The sequence below is a fragment of the Caloenas nicobarica genome, chromosome Z (genome assembly GCF_036013445.1).
Source record: "Caloenas nicobarica isolate bCalNic1 chromosome Z, bCalNic1.hap1, whole genome shotgun sequence".
Classification (NCBI taxonomy): domain Eukaryota; kingdom Metazoa; phylum Chordata; class Aves; order Columbiformes; family Columbidae; genus Caloenas; species Caloenas nicobarica.
Window position 1 is genome coordinate 44,074,039 of NC_088284.1, and position 15,411 is coordinate 44,089,449.

The window sequence follows — 15,411 nt, forward strand, 5'->3', positions numbered from 1 at the left end:
CAGAGAAGAGCAATGAAGCTGGTGAAGGGTCTAGAGCACAAGTCTGATGAGGAGCGACTGACAGAACTGGGGCTGTTTAGCCTGGAGAAAAGGAGGCTGAAGGGAGACCTTATTGCTGTCTACAACTGCCTGAAAGGAAGTCGTACTGAAATGGGTGTCAGTTTCTTTTGCTAAGAGTGACAGGACAACAGGAAATGGCCTCACGTTGTGCCAGGGGAAGTTTAGATTGGATATCAGGAAAAATTTCTTCACTGAAAGGGTTGTCGGGCATTGAAACAGGCTTCCCAGTGAAGTGGTTGAGTCACTGTCCTTGGTGGACTTGGAAGTATCATGTTAATTGTTGGACTCAATGATCTTAAGGGTATTTTCCAACCTAAATGATTCTATAATTCTATGAAAACAGGCCAACAGGGTAGAAGTGCCCAGTTTCATGCATTAGTTCAGTGATAGCTGAGATTACAATCTCCCTTAACACTTGGCACCAAACTTTGCAGTCTCCACATTCTACCTATAAATCCATCCAGCTGTATTCTGAGATCTAATAGGGGCACTCAGGTAGTTTCCTTTGTGTTGTGCTTTCTACAATTACAACTCCTTTAATCACATTTGTATATGGGGGTTTGAAGACATAATTGTTGTTTCAGCTGCATCTCCCTCAATAGGTAAAGATATCTTTACATTACATTTACACCTCTTGTGGTGAACTGTTTTCTTCTTTATAGAGATAAGCATACCTTTTTCTACAACATGGTATTTTCTGTGTTTAGGGAGAAACTCATTCGCCTTCAGCATGAGAACAAGATGTTAAAGTTGAACCAAGAAGGTTCTGACAATGAGAAGATCGCTTTGTTGCAGAGCCTTCTTGATGATGCGAACTTACGGAAAAATGAATTGGAGACAGAAAACAGGTAAGAATTTTTGTCCTCTGTTTCCATTGAATTCTCTAACAATGCCATATACTTTTGACTGTACTGTGTCCAATACTGGCCTCCCCGGTACAAGACAGACATGGAATTAATGGAGTCAGTCCAGTAAAAGGCTATAAAGATGTGATTACAGGACTGCAGCATCTTTGATATAAGCTGAGTCTGAGGGATAGAAACTATGTAGCCTGGAAAAGAAGGCTCAGAGTGGGTCTTATCAATGTTTATATATATCTGATGGGAGAGTCTAAAGGAGATCATAGAATCATGTCAGTTGGAAGAGACTCTTAGGATCATCTTGTCCGATCATAATCTAACTCTAGCACTAAACCATGTCCCTAAGAACCTTGTCTGAATGCCTTTTAAACACCTCCAGGGATGGTGACTCTACTGCCTCCCTGGGAAGCCTGTTCCAATACCTGACAGCCCTTTCCATGGAGAATTTTTTCCTAATATCCAATCTAAACTTCCCCTGGCGCAACTTGAGGCCATTTCCTCTTGTCCTATCACTTGCTACTTGGGAGAAGAGACCAACACCTTCCATGCTACAACCTCCTTTCAGGCAGTTGTAGAGAGTGATAAGATCTCCCCCCAGCCTCCTTTTCTCCAGGCTAAACAGGCCCAGTTCCCTCAACTGTCCTTCATAAGACTTGTACTCCAGGCCCATCACCAGCTTCGTTGGGCTCCTCTGCACTCTCTCCAGCACCTCAATGTCTGTCTTACGATGAAGGGCCCAAAACTGAACATGGTATTCAAGGTTAGGCCTCATCAGCGCTGAGTTCAGTGGCACAATCACTTCTCTAGTCCTGCTGGCCACACTATTTCGGATACAAGCCAGGACGCTCTTGGCCTTTTTGGCCACGCACCTGGTTCATATTCAGCTGGCTGTCAGTCAACACCCCCAGATCCTTTTCTGCCAGGCAGCTTTCCAACCACTCTTGCCCAAGCCTGCAGCGCTAGACTGGAGCTAGACATTTCTCAGTCATCCCCAGTAACTGGGCAAGAAGCAGTGGGAAGAAATTTAAACACATTAAATTTCATCTAAATGTAAGAACTTTTTTTTTTTTTTTTTTTTTTAACTGAGAGGGTTGCTGAACGCTGGAGTAGATTGCCGAGAGAGGTTGTCTCCATTCTTAGATGTACTTAAAACCCAACAGGATATGTTCCTGGGCAACCTGCTCTAGCTGACCCTGCTAGATTAAGCCAATTGGCATACAGATGTCCATGAGACCAGACATCATGCATCTAAGCATGCTGAGGTAGCTAGCTGATATTGTTGTGAGGCTGCCCTCTATCGAAGCTTTGAATCTCCTCTCTAATCTTCTGTGATCTTCCCCTTTGAGTGGGTAAGGCTCTGGAAGCCTGGGAAAAGGTAAATACTGCGCTCACCTTAAAGAAGGGCAAGACTACAGAGAGTGGTCAGCCACAGCTCATTTTCTGGGAATTTCACAAAGCAAGTTCCATCGAGAATCTGTTTGCAGCCACATGAGGGACAAGAAAGTAATTGGGAAGGCCAACATGGATTTATTCAGGACAAATCTTACCTAATTGATGCATTTGTCTTCTACAATGAGATGACTGCCTATGTCAAGAAGGGTGAAACAGTGGACAGTTTTTACCTTAGCTTTAGCTAAGTCCTGGCATAGTCTTCCACAGTATCCTTATGTTCAGAATGGTTAGATATAGACTGGATAAGTGGACATTTGGTTGGACAGCTGGGCCTAAAGTGTTATCATCAGTGGTATAAAATCCAACTGGCAAACAGTTCCTCAGGCATCAATAACAGGACCAATGCTGTTCATCACCTTTCTTAATGACTGCTGGGAGCAACTACACTCTCAGCAAGTTTGAGGATGGGAGAAGTGATTGATATGCTGAAAGGGAGAGCTGTTTTTCAGAGAGGCTCAGCAGTCCAGAGAAATGAGCTGATGGGCGCCTTGTCCCTGCCTGGGAGGAGCCTGGCAATGCTGTCTGGACCAGTAGGCCAAGGAGAAGCTCTGCTGCAAAAGCTATGGGGTCCCAGTGAACAGCAAAGGAGGGATGTGTCAGCTGGGGACCTTGCAGCTGGCTGTGACCTGGACTGTCCTCACTAGGGTGCAGGCAGTCAGTCTGGGAAAATGATCATTCTCCTCTCATCAGTACTTAGGAGATCACACATAGCATACAATTTTGGATTCCCCAGTATGAGAAAGGCATGGATGTATAGGAGTGCAGCAGAATACTGCTAAGGTAAGGGACACTGGAGCATATGATATGTGAGACTGAGAACTGCATCTGTTCAGGTCAAAGAAAAGGTGGCATAGAGGAGATAATACTGTGAGCTACATCTACCTGATGGGAAGGTGTCAGGAATACAAAGCTGGACTCTTCTCAGATATTGACAATGGAAGGACAAGAGTTAGCAGACACAGTATCTGACTAAATTCAAGGAAAGAAACATTCCCAGAAGACATTTCTGAGCTCTCGGAAGAGAGGCCCAAAGAGCTTCTCAGAACCTCCACCAGTAAGAGTGTCCAAACCTCGTCTGGACGTGGTTCCCAGCAATCTGCTATAATTGCACCTACTTTAAGGAGGAGATTGGATTTAGACAACCTCTGGAGATCCCTTCCAACCTACAAGTTTATAGGATTCTGTGACTCTGTAAAAGTAGTGAGCTAGTAGCTCTCACGCAGTAAAGCTGACTGTTAGAGACTCTTGTTTTGTGTATATAGAAATAATTTCTTAACACACGCAGTTATGTTGTCTTTAAAGAGTATCAGAATATTCTGGATGACTACAGGCTTTAATCTTTGGAGCTGCTGTGTGCTATAACTACTGTTGTAAATTTCCTGCGAATAAAATACATCTTATGTAGATCACCTGAAAACACTGGACACTAAAAAATCTTAAGGTTCCTCTTTCAGCTGTTTGGTTTTTTTCTTGAAAAAAAAAATCTCTTTCCTAGATTGGTAAATCAGAGACTTCTAGAAGTGCAGTCCCAGGTTGAAGAACTACAAAAATCTTTGCAGGATCAAGATTCGAAAGCTGAAGATGTAAGTAGAAATGTACATCAAACTTACATTCAAGTACTTACCATTTTCAAAACTTTCAACTTTTTGTAAAACAGTATGTAAAAGAAGGATACAAATGGAGATTTCTGATAGTTTTCCATATTTGCTCGTATGGTCTTATCACTAAATTGTGCTCCTCTAAACAGGATGTAAGACATAGTAAGACATTTGTCTAGAATGTAAAACCATCCTATGTAGAAAAGGTGTCAAATACATTTTATTTGATATATTATGTCTGTTCCAATAGTAAAGTTAGCATTAAAATTATTCAATTAGAACAGAGAGTTCACCAGGAAATTAAGGAATTGTTAATTCTCTGTGTCTTAATAAAGTATCTGAAATTACTTTTTGTTTAGTTTTGTTAATGCAAGTTAAGCCCTGTCCTTACAGTGGAAGCTCTGTAATTGTGGATGTAAATGTATCTTGTAATGCAAGAAGCCAGGCAGGCCAAAACTAAAAAAAAAAATAAAAAGTCAAATAATTAGACCCTCAATGTAATGCAGCATTTTCTGTTTCTGTATACAGAGTTACCTTAATTTTAATGTAAAAATACATATTTTGGCAGGGTTAGTCTTGAAAAGAACTTTCAGTCTTCCACTCAAAAATTGTGTTTGCCACAACAAGAAGGTCTAGAACTTTCCTGAAAACAGTGATTTTTGTTTTAGGACTGGTACACGCACAGTGTATGCTCACAATCTCAGTGTATTGTGTTGCTAATTGGCAACAAGTTGTAATGTGTTGCTTTCTATTTTTGTGGGTTTGTTTTAACTAACTATATATAAAACAGTGATTGTTTTTACTAGCTGCTTATTTTCATTTAAGAGTGTGTTTTATTTAGCTTATCCTTTTAATTTTCAGAGCAAACTGTATGATAAAGTAGGACACCTGTTTTGTTTAAATAAGATTATTTTCCTAAGTAACTTAAAATGCATCGTAAAATAGGTTCATACTAGTATGTGATTGTGAGATATTCCTTGTTGTCTTGGTTATTGGCCAAAATCAGATTTTTCAGGGTGAACAAGAATATGGCAAATTTATTCTCAGGTATTGAGTATTGTAAATGATCCCTGTCTAATTGAATTCAGCTTTATTTACTGCAATTTTAATTGTGTCTCTTTTTGAGGCTCTTGTTTGGACAGTAATTTAGGATATGTCTGCAGCTCAGTTACAGGACTGGTTGCAGCCTGTGTAGGTATCATCTGATGTGATTCTGTTAACAGCAAAACACCAGCATCACAACACGATGGTACAGCCTGGTGTGTGTACCAGGCAGCCCTTGTCAATGCAGAGCCTGCAAGTTCATGATGCAGTTGCTGCATTCCTGGCTTCTGTGTTTGTCTGACCTTGCCAGTGGTGATCTACAGGCACTAATCCTGTGGCCTGTTTTGCTGAGTTTGGTGTACAGGATTTCATTTACTCTTAAAGAAGCAAAAGAGAGAGTGTAGACTCAGAGAAGTCTTGCAGCTGCAAAAACCTCAAAAGATAAGGACACCTCATCCAATGTTCCACACAAAGCAGAGAAAACCTTGAAGTTAAAGCCAGCTACACAAGTAGATGGTAGTTGTGCTTGGACCACCTGAGTTATTTTAAGATATCCTTACATAAACAGTGATTTTTCAGAAGAATGAGAAAAAGGATAAGGAAAGACATGATGTGGAGTTAATTGGTGCATCATTTTCACCATGCTTCCTCTGTTTTTCACTACTTTTCTGCAACAATGCACTGAAATCCATGTTTTTGTGTATTTATACTATAAATATCCTCAACCTAGAAAACGGAAGATCCTGTTTGCATTCAGTTTAGAAATGTATGATAAGGGCTTGGGGTTTGTTTTGTTACATATTTATGTATTTATTTAGTTGGGGGTTTTTTTTCAAAGTTGAAGTAATTTTTAGGCTTACGCAAAAGTAGTAAAAGCACTGTCCTAACCCAGGCAAGTAGCATTGCAATGATAGATGCTGCTTGCAAGATCCACATGAGGAAGAAGTTTTGATTTTGTATTGAAGTGCAGTGGAAAGTGGATGTTGGGAAGATATTGGTGCCATTAGGCCTGTATTAGGCAGTGACACATCCTGTTGGGATGCACGATTAGTCCATCCTGGCTGTTGCCTTGCTAGCCAGGGAAAGGCCTCCTTAGCCCAGTCTTCCAGACTACAGAATCAACTCAGACGTGCTGAGTGTGGTCAGAGTAGCAGGTTTGATTTTTTTGTCCTCCAGACTGCAGTGGTCATATGTAGGGTGGCTCAACAGCTACCCTGAACAGCTTCAACTATATCATTTGCATGTCTTGTTATCACTCTTTTTTGCTATACTTCTCCCTTTCTCTGCCATAATCCCTTCCTATATAAACAACCTGCCTTTAGTTACTTCTGCTCCACTGGACCTAGCCTTGCTAAATCCATACCAGATTTGGTGTCTCTCATACTGTTACATATGCAATATTGTCCTTATATGCTGTTATTGATACAATTACTAAGTCCTCATGACTTGGTACCTCCCTAAAAGATCCCCCCTCTGTTACCTGTTTACCAAACAGTTGCCTGTGAAGTTCAGCCACTTCGCTCATTTGGTGAAACACTCGAATAGGTTGCCCAGAGGGGTGGTAGATGCCCTATCCTTAGAAACATTCAGCGTCAGGTTGGATGGGGCTCTGAGCAACCTCATCAAGGTGAAGATGTCCCTGCTCATTGCAGGGCGGTTGGACTAGATGACCTTCAAAGGTCTCTTCCAACCCAAACCATTCTATGGTTCTATGATTAGTTTTAGCTTCTGTGAAATCTGACCATCCCTCAAAGTGCTGTTCATAGCTTCTGTCATTTTCCCACAGTGTTACCAGTCTCATCAGTCTCATCTCACCTGTTCATTTGGCCGGTTTAAGCATGAAAGAAATTTCCAGCAAAGAGACTTTATTTCTGTAGGGTTTTTATGTAAAAGAAAGATAGCAATTAAATATTTGGGAGGATACATCTTTTGTAAAACCACACCATAATAAGTGTTTTTCTCTGGTGTTCTGTAACAGGACCTTGTTAGCAGTGTGAAGAAAATGCAAAATAGCAAGTGCGCATTTGCTGATTTTTACAGTTTTGTTATAGAAATGTTCTTCTGTTATGAACAGATAAAACATCTGAGTGACATTAAAACTAGCTCAAAATTAGATAAAGGTTTGTGGTTTTTCTTGGCTTTTTTTCTTAAGAGACTGATCTTATGAGAGAACAACAATTATAATAATCACTTGTTAGGAGCAGAGGATATGGATGTGTGGCTTTGAAGCTGACTGACACAAAAGTAATGTTTGCCCATTTGGGGAGTAATTTATTTGATTTTATCTGCCTTGCTACAAGTATATACAGGATCTTTGCGTGGCTAAAATAGCACCTTTTACCTTTTATTCCTTTTTCTAATCTCATGTCTTGGGTAAATTATTCTGGGTAAACTCAATCCTGCTTATTTTAATTGTGTGTGCTGTTTATAATTGTTAGTTTCTTGCTTGTGAGAACGTATGTCCTGGCTAGATAGGAAAGCAGTTACTCCCACGACAGTGCTGGTACTATGCAAATACCATATATAAAAATATACCAGTGGAATGTTGACAAGTAGTTCTGGTCTAAGCTAAACGCAAGTGCAATACAAGGGTTGCAAAAGAAAAGCCGAATTCAATTTGTATTTTCTTACCTTAGGAAAACAGGCACTGCTGACAACTTTTCCCTTTCTTGTCCAAACCAACCAATAGTCCCCTAAATGATCAGACTTAAGTGATGGTGCGAGTTCAAATGCTTTTTGACCAAGAAAGATGCATATAAACATTCATTGCTACAGAAAAGCTTGTGTTGCTGCAGCTGTTTAGAGGACTGGAAAATAAAAAAAGTAAAATGGTCAAAACCTGCAGATCCTTAGCTGCTACAAATTTCTGACTCTGAATTCAGTGCAGTCATAGGGGCTTGTTTTTACATGCTCTCCCATTTCTTGAAGTGCGATAAGGAAATGCAACTTCGAAATAATGAAAAAGCATGACCCAAGAATGTGATCAAAGGCAATATTTTGAAGTCTTTACACTACAACAAAGACAAACCCTTCTTCTCATGTGCACATGGTAATTGCTGCTGTTGCCCAGGTGTCTGAGCTTTTTTTAAAAGACAATTGGAGGAAAAGCAATTAAATAATTTTGTTGATTTTATCTTCTATTTTGATGGCGTCCTGGACCAGCACCACATGCTAGACCTCCAAAGTGATTGGTACTGGATAAATGCAAACCAAAAAAGCAGTTTCTGATTTAAATATTCTACATTTGTCTTGTGTTCAATCAGTGTGGCAGTAACACAATTCAGAAACACTCCACAAATACATATGCATCTCTTAATTTTGTTTGTAGCCCAATAGACTGCATATTTTCTCCTGTTTTGTTACTTGTATGGTTTTTGTATTAAAATGACTTTCCAAAACAGCAGTTGCTCTCTTTTGAAATCCTGGTTTAAATACAATGATTTACCAATGTGCTTTGTCACTATTTTTATACTTCTGGTTTTAGTCATATGTTTGAGAAAATGTTACAGGATTAAACTGATGAGAACAGAGGAGAAAAATGCACCTGCGTGAAAAAATGCATAGCTTTAACTTTTTCTGTTCATGACTTTCTAAATAGTTTCTTCTGTTGGCTGCTGTTTTGCTTTATACTAATGTCATCTCTGTTTCTTGGCATGGGCTTCTGCTCAAGGCTATTGTGAGTATGGCTTTCTATTTACTTAACACTACTTTCGGTTTAGAGACATTTATTTGGTTTATTTTTTTTGAAAGACAGTCCTTGTGTATGAAGTGAGTTTAAAAATAAAATAAAATTTGCTTTGAAGCTTTTATTCAAAGAGCTTGCCTAAATGTGATTTAACCAGAAAGTGGAACTCTGTAAGTTGTATGATAATTTTTAATTGTCTGAATCAATACAGATGAGAAACAGAAAAAGGGTAAAATTTCTGCTATACTCCAGTCAGAAACACTCTACTCCCTCTGGTTTCTGTGGGGACAGGAATTTACTTCAACTAATTTGCTACATGTCTTCATGCAAATGGCATTGCAATATCAGTAAGACAGCTCTTCAATTAAATTTTGCTGCACTGTACAATTTCAGGTTAATTTATTAAGTTTCATTACAAAAGTACTGAAGAAATTAAAACAAGTGCCATACAATTTTGTTGTTTATGGATCTTGCTTTTATTGATCTAGTTCCTGGGAAAATATTTGTAAAGTTATAAAGCACTCTAATTTCAGGAAAGTCACACAGCTGTGGAGAGAAGGATTGCTACCACAGAGGATGGCTTTACAATTGTGATCTAAAACTGAGTGAAGTAAAAAGTTGGATTTTGGTTAGAATGTCGAAACTATATGTTTTAAAATAATTTTGAAATTATGTTAAAGCTCCACATTATATTCAAATAAAACATTTCACTTTCTATTTCAGTCAGTTCTTCTGAAAAAGAAACTTGAAGAACATCTGTAAGTATTTTGTTTATGTATTTTGTTTACTATTTCAAATAGTGTGTTTTCCATATGGTAAGGAAGGCAGATAGTCACTAATCATGCATCTGGAAAATATGCAACTAAAAGAAATTAGATAACACAGGAATGCTTGGGAATCTGCTATTCAGATACTATTTCCATCTCATAGAAAACCTTTGTAAAAGCAATATGTGATGAAGGAACCGTTGTTTTGTGGTGGTTAGAAAACTTTGCTGAACACTGTGTAAATCTTTACTCAGGTGGAGTAAGTAATTTTGTTCTGAGGAAAGCATGCTAATGTAAACAAAATTAATTTGTTTACTTTTTAGTATACGTTATGGCATAAAAGGTAACATTTTAGGAAGTGTTATCATTTTGTTCTGCTATTTCAGCAACTATTCCCTAAAATGCAAAGATCTGTTTGCTTTTTGACTGGCTTGCAAATAAAAAACTAGTTTCTGTTGTCTTTGAGTTTAGCCATTTTTCTAAATGCAGTCTCAATGACGAGTATTCATTGTAGGCATGCATTGTGCAATTAACTGTAAGTTCTAAATTAAATTTATAATTACTGAGAATGGAGCTGTTCGTTATTACAGTTCTCCATATACCATAATGTTTTTCAGCTTTTTAACAAGTATTTCCACACTGACATTGTCATTTGTCCTCATGCTCCACAGCAAAAATCAATCATGCTCTCAGAAATATATCACTATCTGAGGATTTTTTTTAATATCACTTAATGTTCAATCAAGAACAGTAACAATATTGGGAAAACAATATGTGCTTTTATGGTTTGTAACAGTGAGAAACTCCATGAAGCTAACAATGAGCTACAGAAGAAAAGAGCTATTATTGAGGATTTGGAACCAAGATGCAATAACAGTTGTGAGTTACATGTGCAGTCCATATCTTTTCTTTGTTAAGTATTTGCAAGTTAAGTATGTGCAAGGTCTTTAATTATAATACCTATAGGATGTGCAAGATAAACAAAATGTACATTTTAAATGGCAGTGATATATGCATGGTGTTAATTTCTCTGGAAGCTATGGTGACCAAAAAGATGCTTCTAACATTTGAAATTAAGGGTATCACATTTTAGAGACCACCATAGTAAATTACAATGGCCATAGAAATACCAAGTCACTGACATGTCTGTCATTGACCCTCAGTCCTAAGACCCTAATATAGGAGATCCTTGCTGCCATCACTGGGTGTTTTTACTCTCGATATATATTCCTTCACTGTATTTTCAGAACTGTGTTGTAATTGGAGAAAATTTTCACACACTGGTCAAAGAGAACGTAGGGATATATATCACATTGCTCAGATGGTATCCAGAACCCAGCATCCAGTTGTTTTTTAGCACATTAATGCTACATTTTTCCTGAGAAGTATTGAAGAAGGTATATATTTTTTGAAGGCTACTTATTATAGAAGGCAGCAGCAAAACATTGCAACCACTGGCAGCTTCTCTGATTTGTGCCAAAGCTATTTTATTAATAAAGACATACAGGAAGATAGAAATATCAGTTCACTACTCACTGCATACATTCTGTATCTAAAAAGAATTTTCATTTGTGTTTAGGTAAAAGTGCAGAATATGTTACAAATTCCACATCTTAGGAAGTGTTAGAACACTTGGAGATGAGGTTCAGGGACGTAATGAGTAGTTAATAAACGCATAATCCTGTCATACTTGATAATCTTCCATGCGAGTGTAGTAGCAAAATTTTTACTCTAGCTGCTAAATATTAGGACATATTGGGACTTCTGTACTTAGTTTACTGAAGTTACAAGTTACTTTTAAAAATCTGTGTCTGAACTTTTGTCTTGGTAAAATAAAAATAGTTGTACTTCCTTTCTTTCCATGCTCAGAAAATGTGTATGAATTATTTTTTAGATTCTTTTAACTATCCTGGATATGGCCCAAATGCTTGGGCATTGTACAAGAATTGTGGCACATTTTGAAAAATGGATTCTTGCAATCCTGGAGGACATCTGCTTTGGTCCTCTTACTGATCAGTGAAAAATCTTACTTGGTTCTGTTGCCAGCCTAGTGTTTTCCAAGTGCTTAGAGAGAAAATCTTAGGAAAAACATGGACGAACATTTCAAAATGAGGCTGCAAAAGAGATGGACTGAGAGTTGCCAATTATCTCACATTGTCTGAGAAACAGACATCAATGATATATGCTATTTGATCCAGGAAGAAGCAATTGATTTTTTTTTTTTTTTCTAAGATGATACGTAAGCAATAGTATCTTGATATAGTCTTATATCAGCACAGGAAAATGCTGTACAATGAAAGTGTTGTACTGGTTTGCATTTCTGCTTAAGGAAATGTGGGGGAAAAATTGAGTATATTCGTGTCTCAAGTCAGATAAATTGTGTCCAGTGTTACAGTTCAGCAGATTTAATCAAGAGTTGTGCCTGTTAAGAATTATTCTCTTACATGAAATAAAAAACCCTTGTATTTATTTGAGTTACAATACCAAGATATAGAATCTATAATTCATTAGTAAACTCACATTCAGTAATGGGATTGATTTACGATTCCATTTCTCTTTATTTTTTCATGATTTTTGAAAAACACAAAATTTGTTTACAAACCAGCAATCTCATGGGATTATACAGTACATATTTTTAATGTGTTTCTGACCTATTCAGTAATTAAAACTATCGTATCTGCAACATACAGGCTCCTTATGTTAGTTTTTCTTAACTGAAATAAATTCTAGCTGTACCTTAAAAGTCTGTTGAAGAACATGAAAATAAACATCATATATTTATGTTATTTTCCAATATATGCATCTTCTGACACAAAGCACTCAAAATTGAAGAATTACAAGAAGCTTTACGGAAAAAAGAGGAGGAAATGAAGCAAATGGAAGAGCGATACAAAAAGTATTTGGAAAAAGCCAAAAGTGTAAGTTTATGATTCCACGTTAATCATCCCTCTCTGACAGACTGCACCACATGTCCACTCTGCAGGAATAAAAATAAAAGATGTATCTGTATACGCACTAGCAAGTAAAACAGAAGGAAGGTACAGTGGGGTCTTTGTATCTTAGCATTATGATACCTAATACCTCATTAACTGCAGAAGATTTTACCCTGATTTTGTGTTCATGACTGTCCCCTATTGCTACCTATTCATGAGCCCCTCTGATGCCTCTGTGCAAATGTATACTCACTGCTACAGATTTTTGATAGTCACCACACAAACCTTGTTAAGCATGCCAGATGTTGGCTGATGACAAGGAGAGGGTGTTAAAACCTTTCTAATGCTGTGATAACCTATTTGTTTGCAGAAATTCTTCTGGAGTTCTGCCTGTGAGTAACAAATGTATAGAACAGCTAAAGCTGTGTCTGTACTAGGACTGGTGGTACAGAAATAACTGAAATAGCTGTCCTGTATTTTAGAACTGGAGAACCACCCATCTAAACCAGCTCAAGGGAAGGAAGCTCCTTGAGGAAAAGTACTCTGTGACAAGCACAGTTGTCATGAAGAGTTCTACCTCATCATACACAAAAATGTAGCTTAGTAAAACCAACTACAGGCACAGGTTGGACCAACAAACTCTCCTTTTATCAGTTTGGCAGAGAGGGAAAAGACAGCTAAAGGTTCTTTCCTTCACAGATGGCTGGGGGTTTTTTATTTGTGTTTCTGGATGGTTTAGGCTTCTTGTGGTGCTCAGTCAGCTACTTCAGATTTTGTCAGGTCCTAGCTACTTACATAAATTGCTTATTCTTTTTGAGGGGCTCAGAATTCACAAGCAGATGTAATTACGCAGGTGCCAGAGCCATCTTTAACAATTTAAATTTGATTTTGCTTTCTCTGTTAATCTTTTGCCTCTGATTTCTATTTATGTTCTGGTTTAGCTAAGTGGCTTAGAAACAGTTTTAATACAGACTCTTTTATTGTTGCTTTTTCTGAGTAAAGTGATCTTTTTAGCTGAACCACCTGTGAGAGCTGTTAAATTTCTCTGATGATGTTCAGCAGTCTTATTGCCTTTACTGTTTAATAAATGTTTCTGTTGAGAAGGTGGCTAATATTTAAGTATGATGTTGAGGTTGTGGCTATACTACCAACTTTGAATGGCAATATTGTGGTCTCAATCACAGTCCCATTTCCCCTCTTCCTACTTACTTGATGTTTTATTGGACTTTCTTAAAAGCGTTGCAGTGTCATTGTTCTACCAATCATGGTAGTATAAAAATCTTTGCTATGGCTGCATATTGTTAAATTGAAATCTGTAAGTAGGTTCCTAATTTGGCAAAACTTTGTTTCCCTCCTTCTGTGTAGTTTCCTCAATGTCTTCTTGGGAGACATTTCAAAAGTCTTCAGGAAGTCTAACCAAATAATTTTTAATCTATTTTTTTACATCTTATGTTGCTGACTGTGTCTCAGAGTATTCCAATGAAAGCCAGAGTCACAATTTCCTTTTTCAATAAGATTTGTTTATTTGTATGTATTGTGTTACTATAGGGTGTTTTATACAGCAGTGGCATTAATCATTTTAGTTAAGTTAGCTTTTTGTGATCTTCTTATCAACTTTCAGTATTTATTTATTTATTTATGAAGATGAGTACATTCATTATAGTGTTCTACTATGGAAACTGTATCCAGGTCTAATCTGTATTTTCTCTGAAACACTTTTATGAATCTTCCTTCATGGGTACCTATTAGTAAAAATTACTTACTAAAATTTAAATCATTGTTTTATTTCAGCATCTAGACACAATTCTGAAATGGGTAGAAAGACAGAAGAGGTGAAGTCTTTTTCTATATATCCAGAGGTTGTTAAAATGTTTTAAGCTATTTTCTATGAAAGGCTTAGGAATCTAGGCATTTTGTTGGATTTGTTTGTGGTTTAGTTCTGTGTTTGCTAGCACTCTTGATACCATGATGGATGCCACATACAAACATAACCATGTGTCCCTTCATCTTATTAAGTAACATAATGATCATGCATATGCCACAGGATGCTTCTTGGCTTAACAGAGCTAGGTAGAAATGACAGCACCTGATATCCCAAGTAGGTGAATCAGGGCATCTTTCCATAAGGATCAAAGCAATCCTTCCTCAACTGACAGGCAGGTAAACCTTAGCTATAAAGAGAAAAAGGTTTGAGAAGATGTTCCTACTACTGTGGCCCCAAAGTAGGGCAGTTAGGGCTTAGGAACTGCTTATGTGAGTCTGGGATACTGAACCTCTTAGTTGTCACTATTTCCTATCAGTAGTTCTGTTTCACAGTCTTGAAAAACAGGTCTGATATATCATGGCTGAGGCAGAGCCTCTGTCATGCTTGTTTTCAAGATTGTTTTACAGGAGTCAGCTTCTTAAAACTGCACATCCCTCTGTTTTATTCTGGAGTGTCATTTCTTACCACTGAGATTTTAAGTCACTTTTTTATTTCTTATCCTGAATTAAAAGGTTGTAATTCCTTGATGTCCTTCCCTTCAATCAGATTGCTTTTGCAGGATTTAATTAAACTGTTTTTTTCTTACAGGTCATTCGCACATTAGATCCTAAGCAGAACCAGGGTGCAGCTCCTGAGATTCAGGCTCTGAAAAATCAGTTGCAGGAGCGGGACAGAATGTTTCATTCATTGGAGGTAGTAATCCTCATGTTTCCTGGTAGATGCTTATTTCCTCATTGATTTTTAGGTATAGACTGATATTTTTATTATACTTTGGTTTTAAATTATACTTTGGTTTTAAATTATACTTTTTTGTTTGCTTTATAGAAAGAATATGAAAAAACAAAAAGTCAAAGAGAAATGGAGGAGAAATTTATTGTTAGTGCCTGGTACAATATGGTAAGAATATCCCAAACTTTTTATTAAAAAAAAAGTAAAAAGTTGTTTCTGGGTTGTTCATAACACCATTCATCTACAGGTTTTTTGTTTGAAAAGCAATTTCAAACACTCAGAAAAGAACATGTATGTTA

General features: G+C 37.4%; 1 protein-coding gene across 2 annotated transcripts in view; it reads left to right on the plus strand.

Moving 5' to 3' along the window:
- HOOK3 (hook microtubule tethering protein 3) overlaps positions 1–15,411 on the plus strand; it is a 91,935-nt gene that overhangs the window by 63,273 nt on the left and 13,251 nt on the right. For both annotated transcript variants that reach the window (XM_065657922.1, XM_065657923.1), the window contains 7 exons: positions 768–908; positions 3,868–3,955; positions 9,423–9,457; positions 10,263–10,345; positions 12,284–12,384; positions 14,972–15,076; positions 15,209–15,280. In XM_065657922.1, the coding sequence (XP_065513994.1) occupies positions 768–908; positions 3,868–3,955; positions 9,423–9,457; positions 10,263–10,345; positions 12,284–12,384; positions 14,972–15,076; positions 15,209–15,280 (625 nt within the window). The remainder of the gene's footprint in view (positions 1–767; positions 909–3,867; positions 3,956–9,422; positions 9,458–10,262; positions 10,346–12,283; positions 12,385–14,971; positions 15,077–15,208; positions 15,281–15,411) is intronic.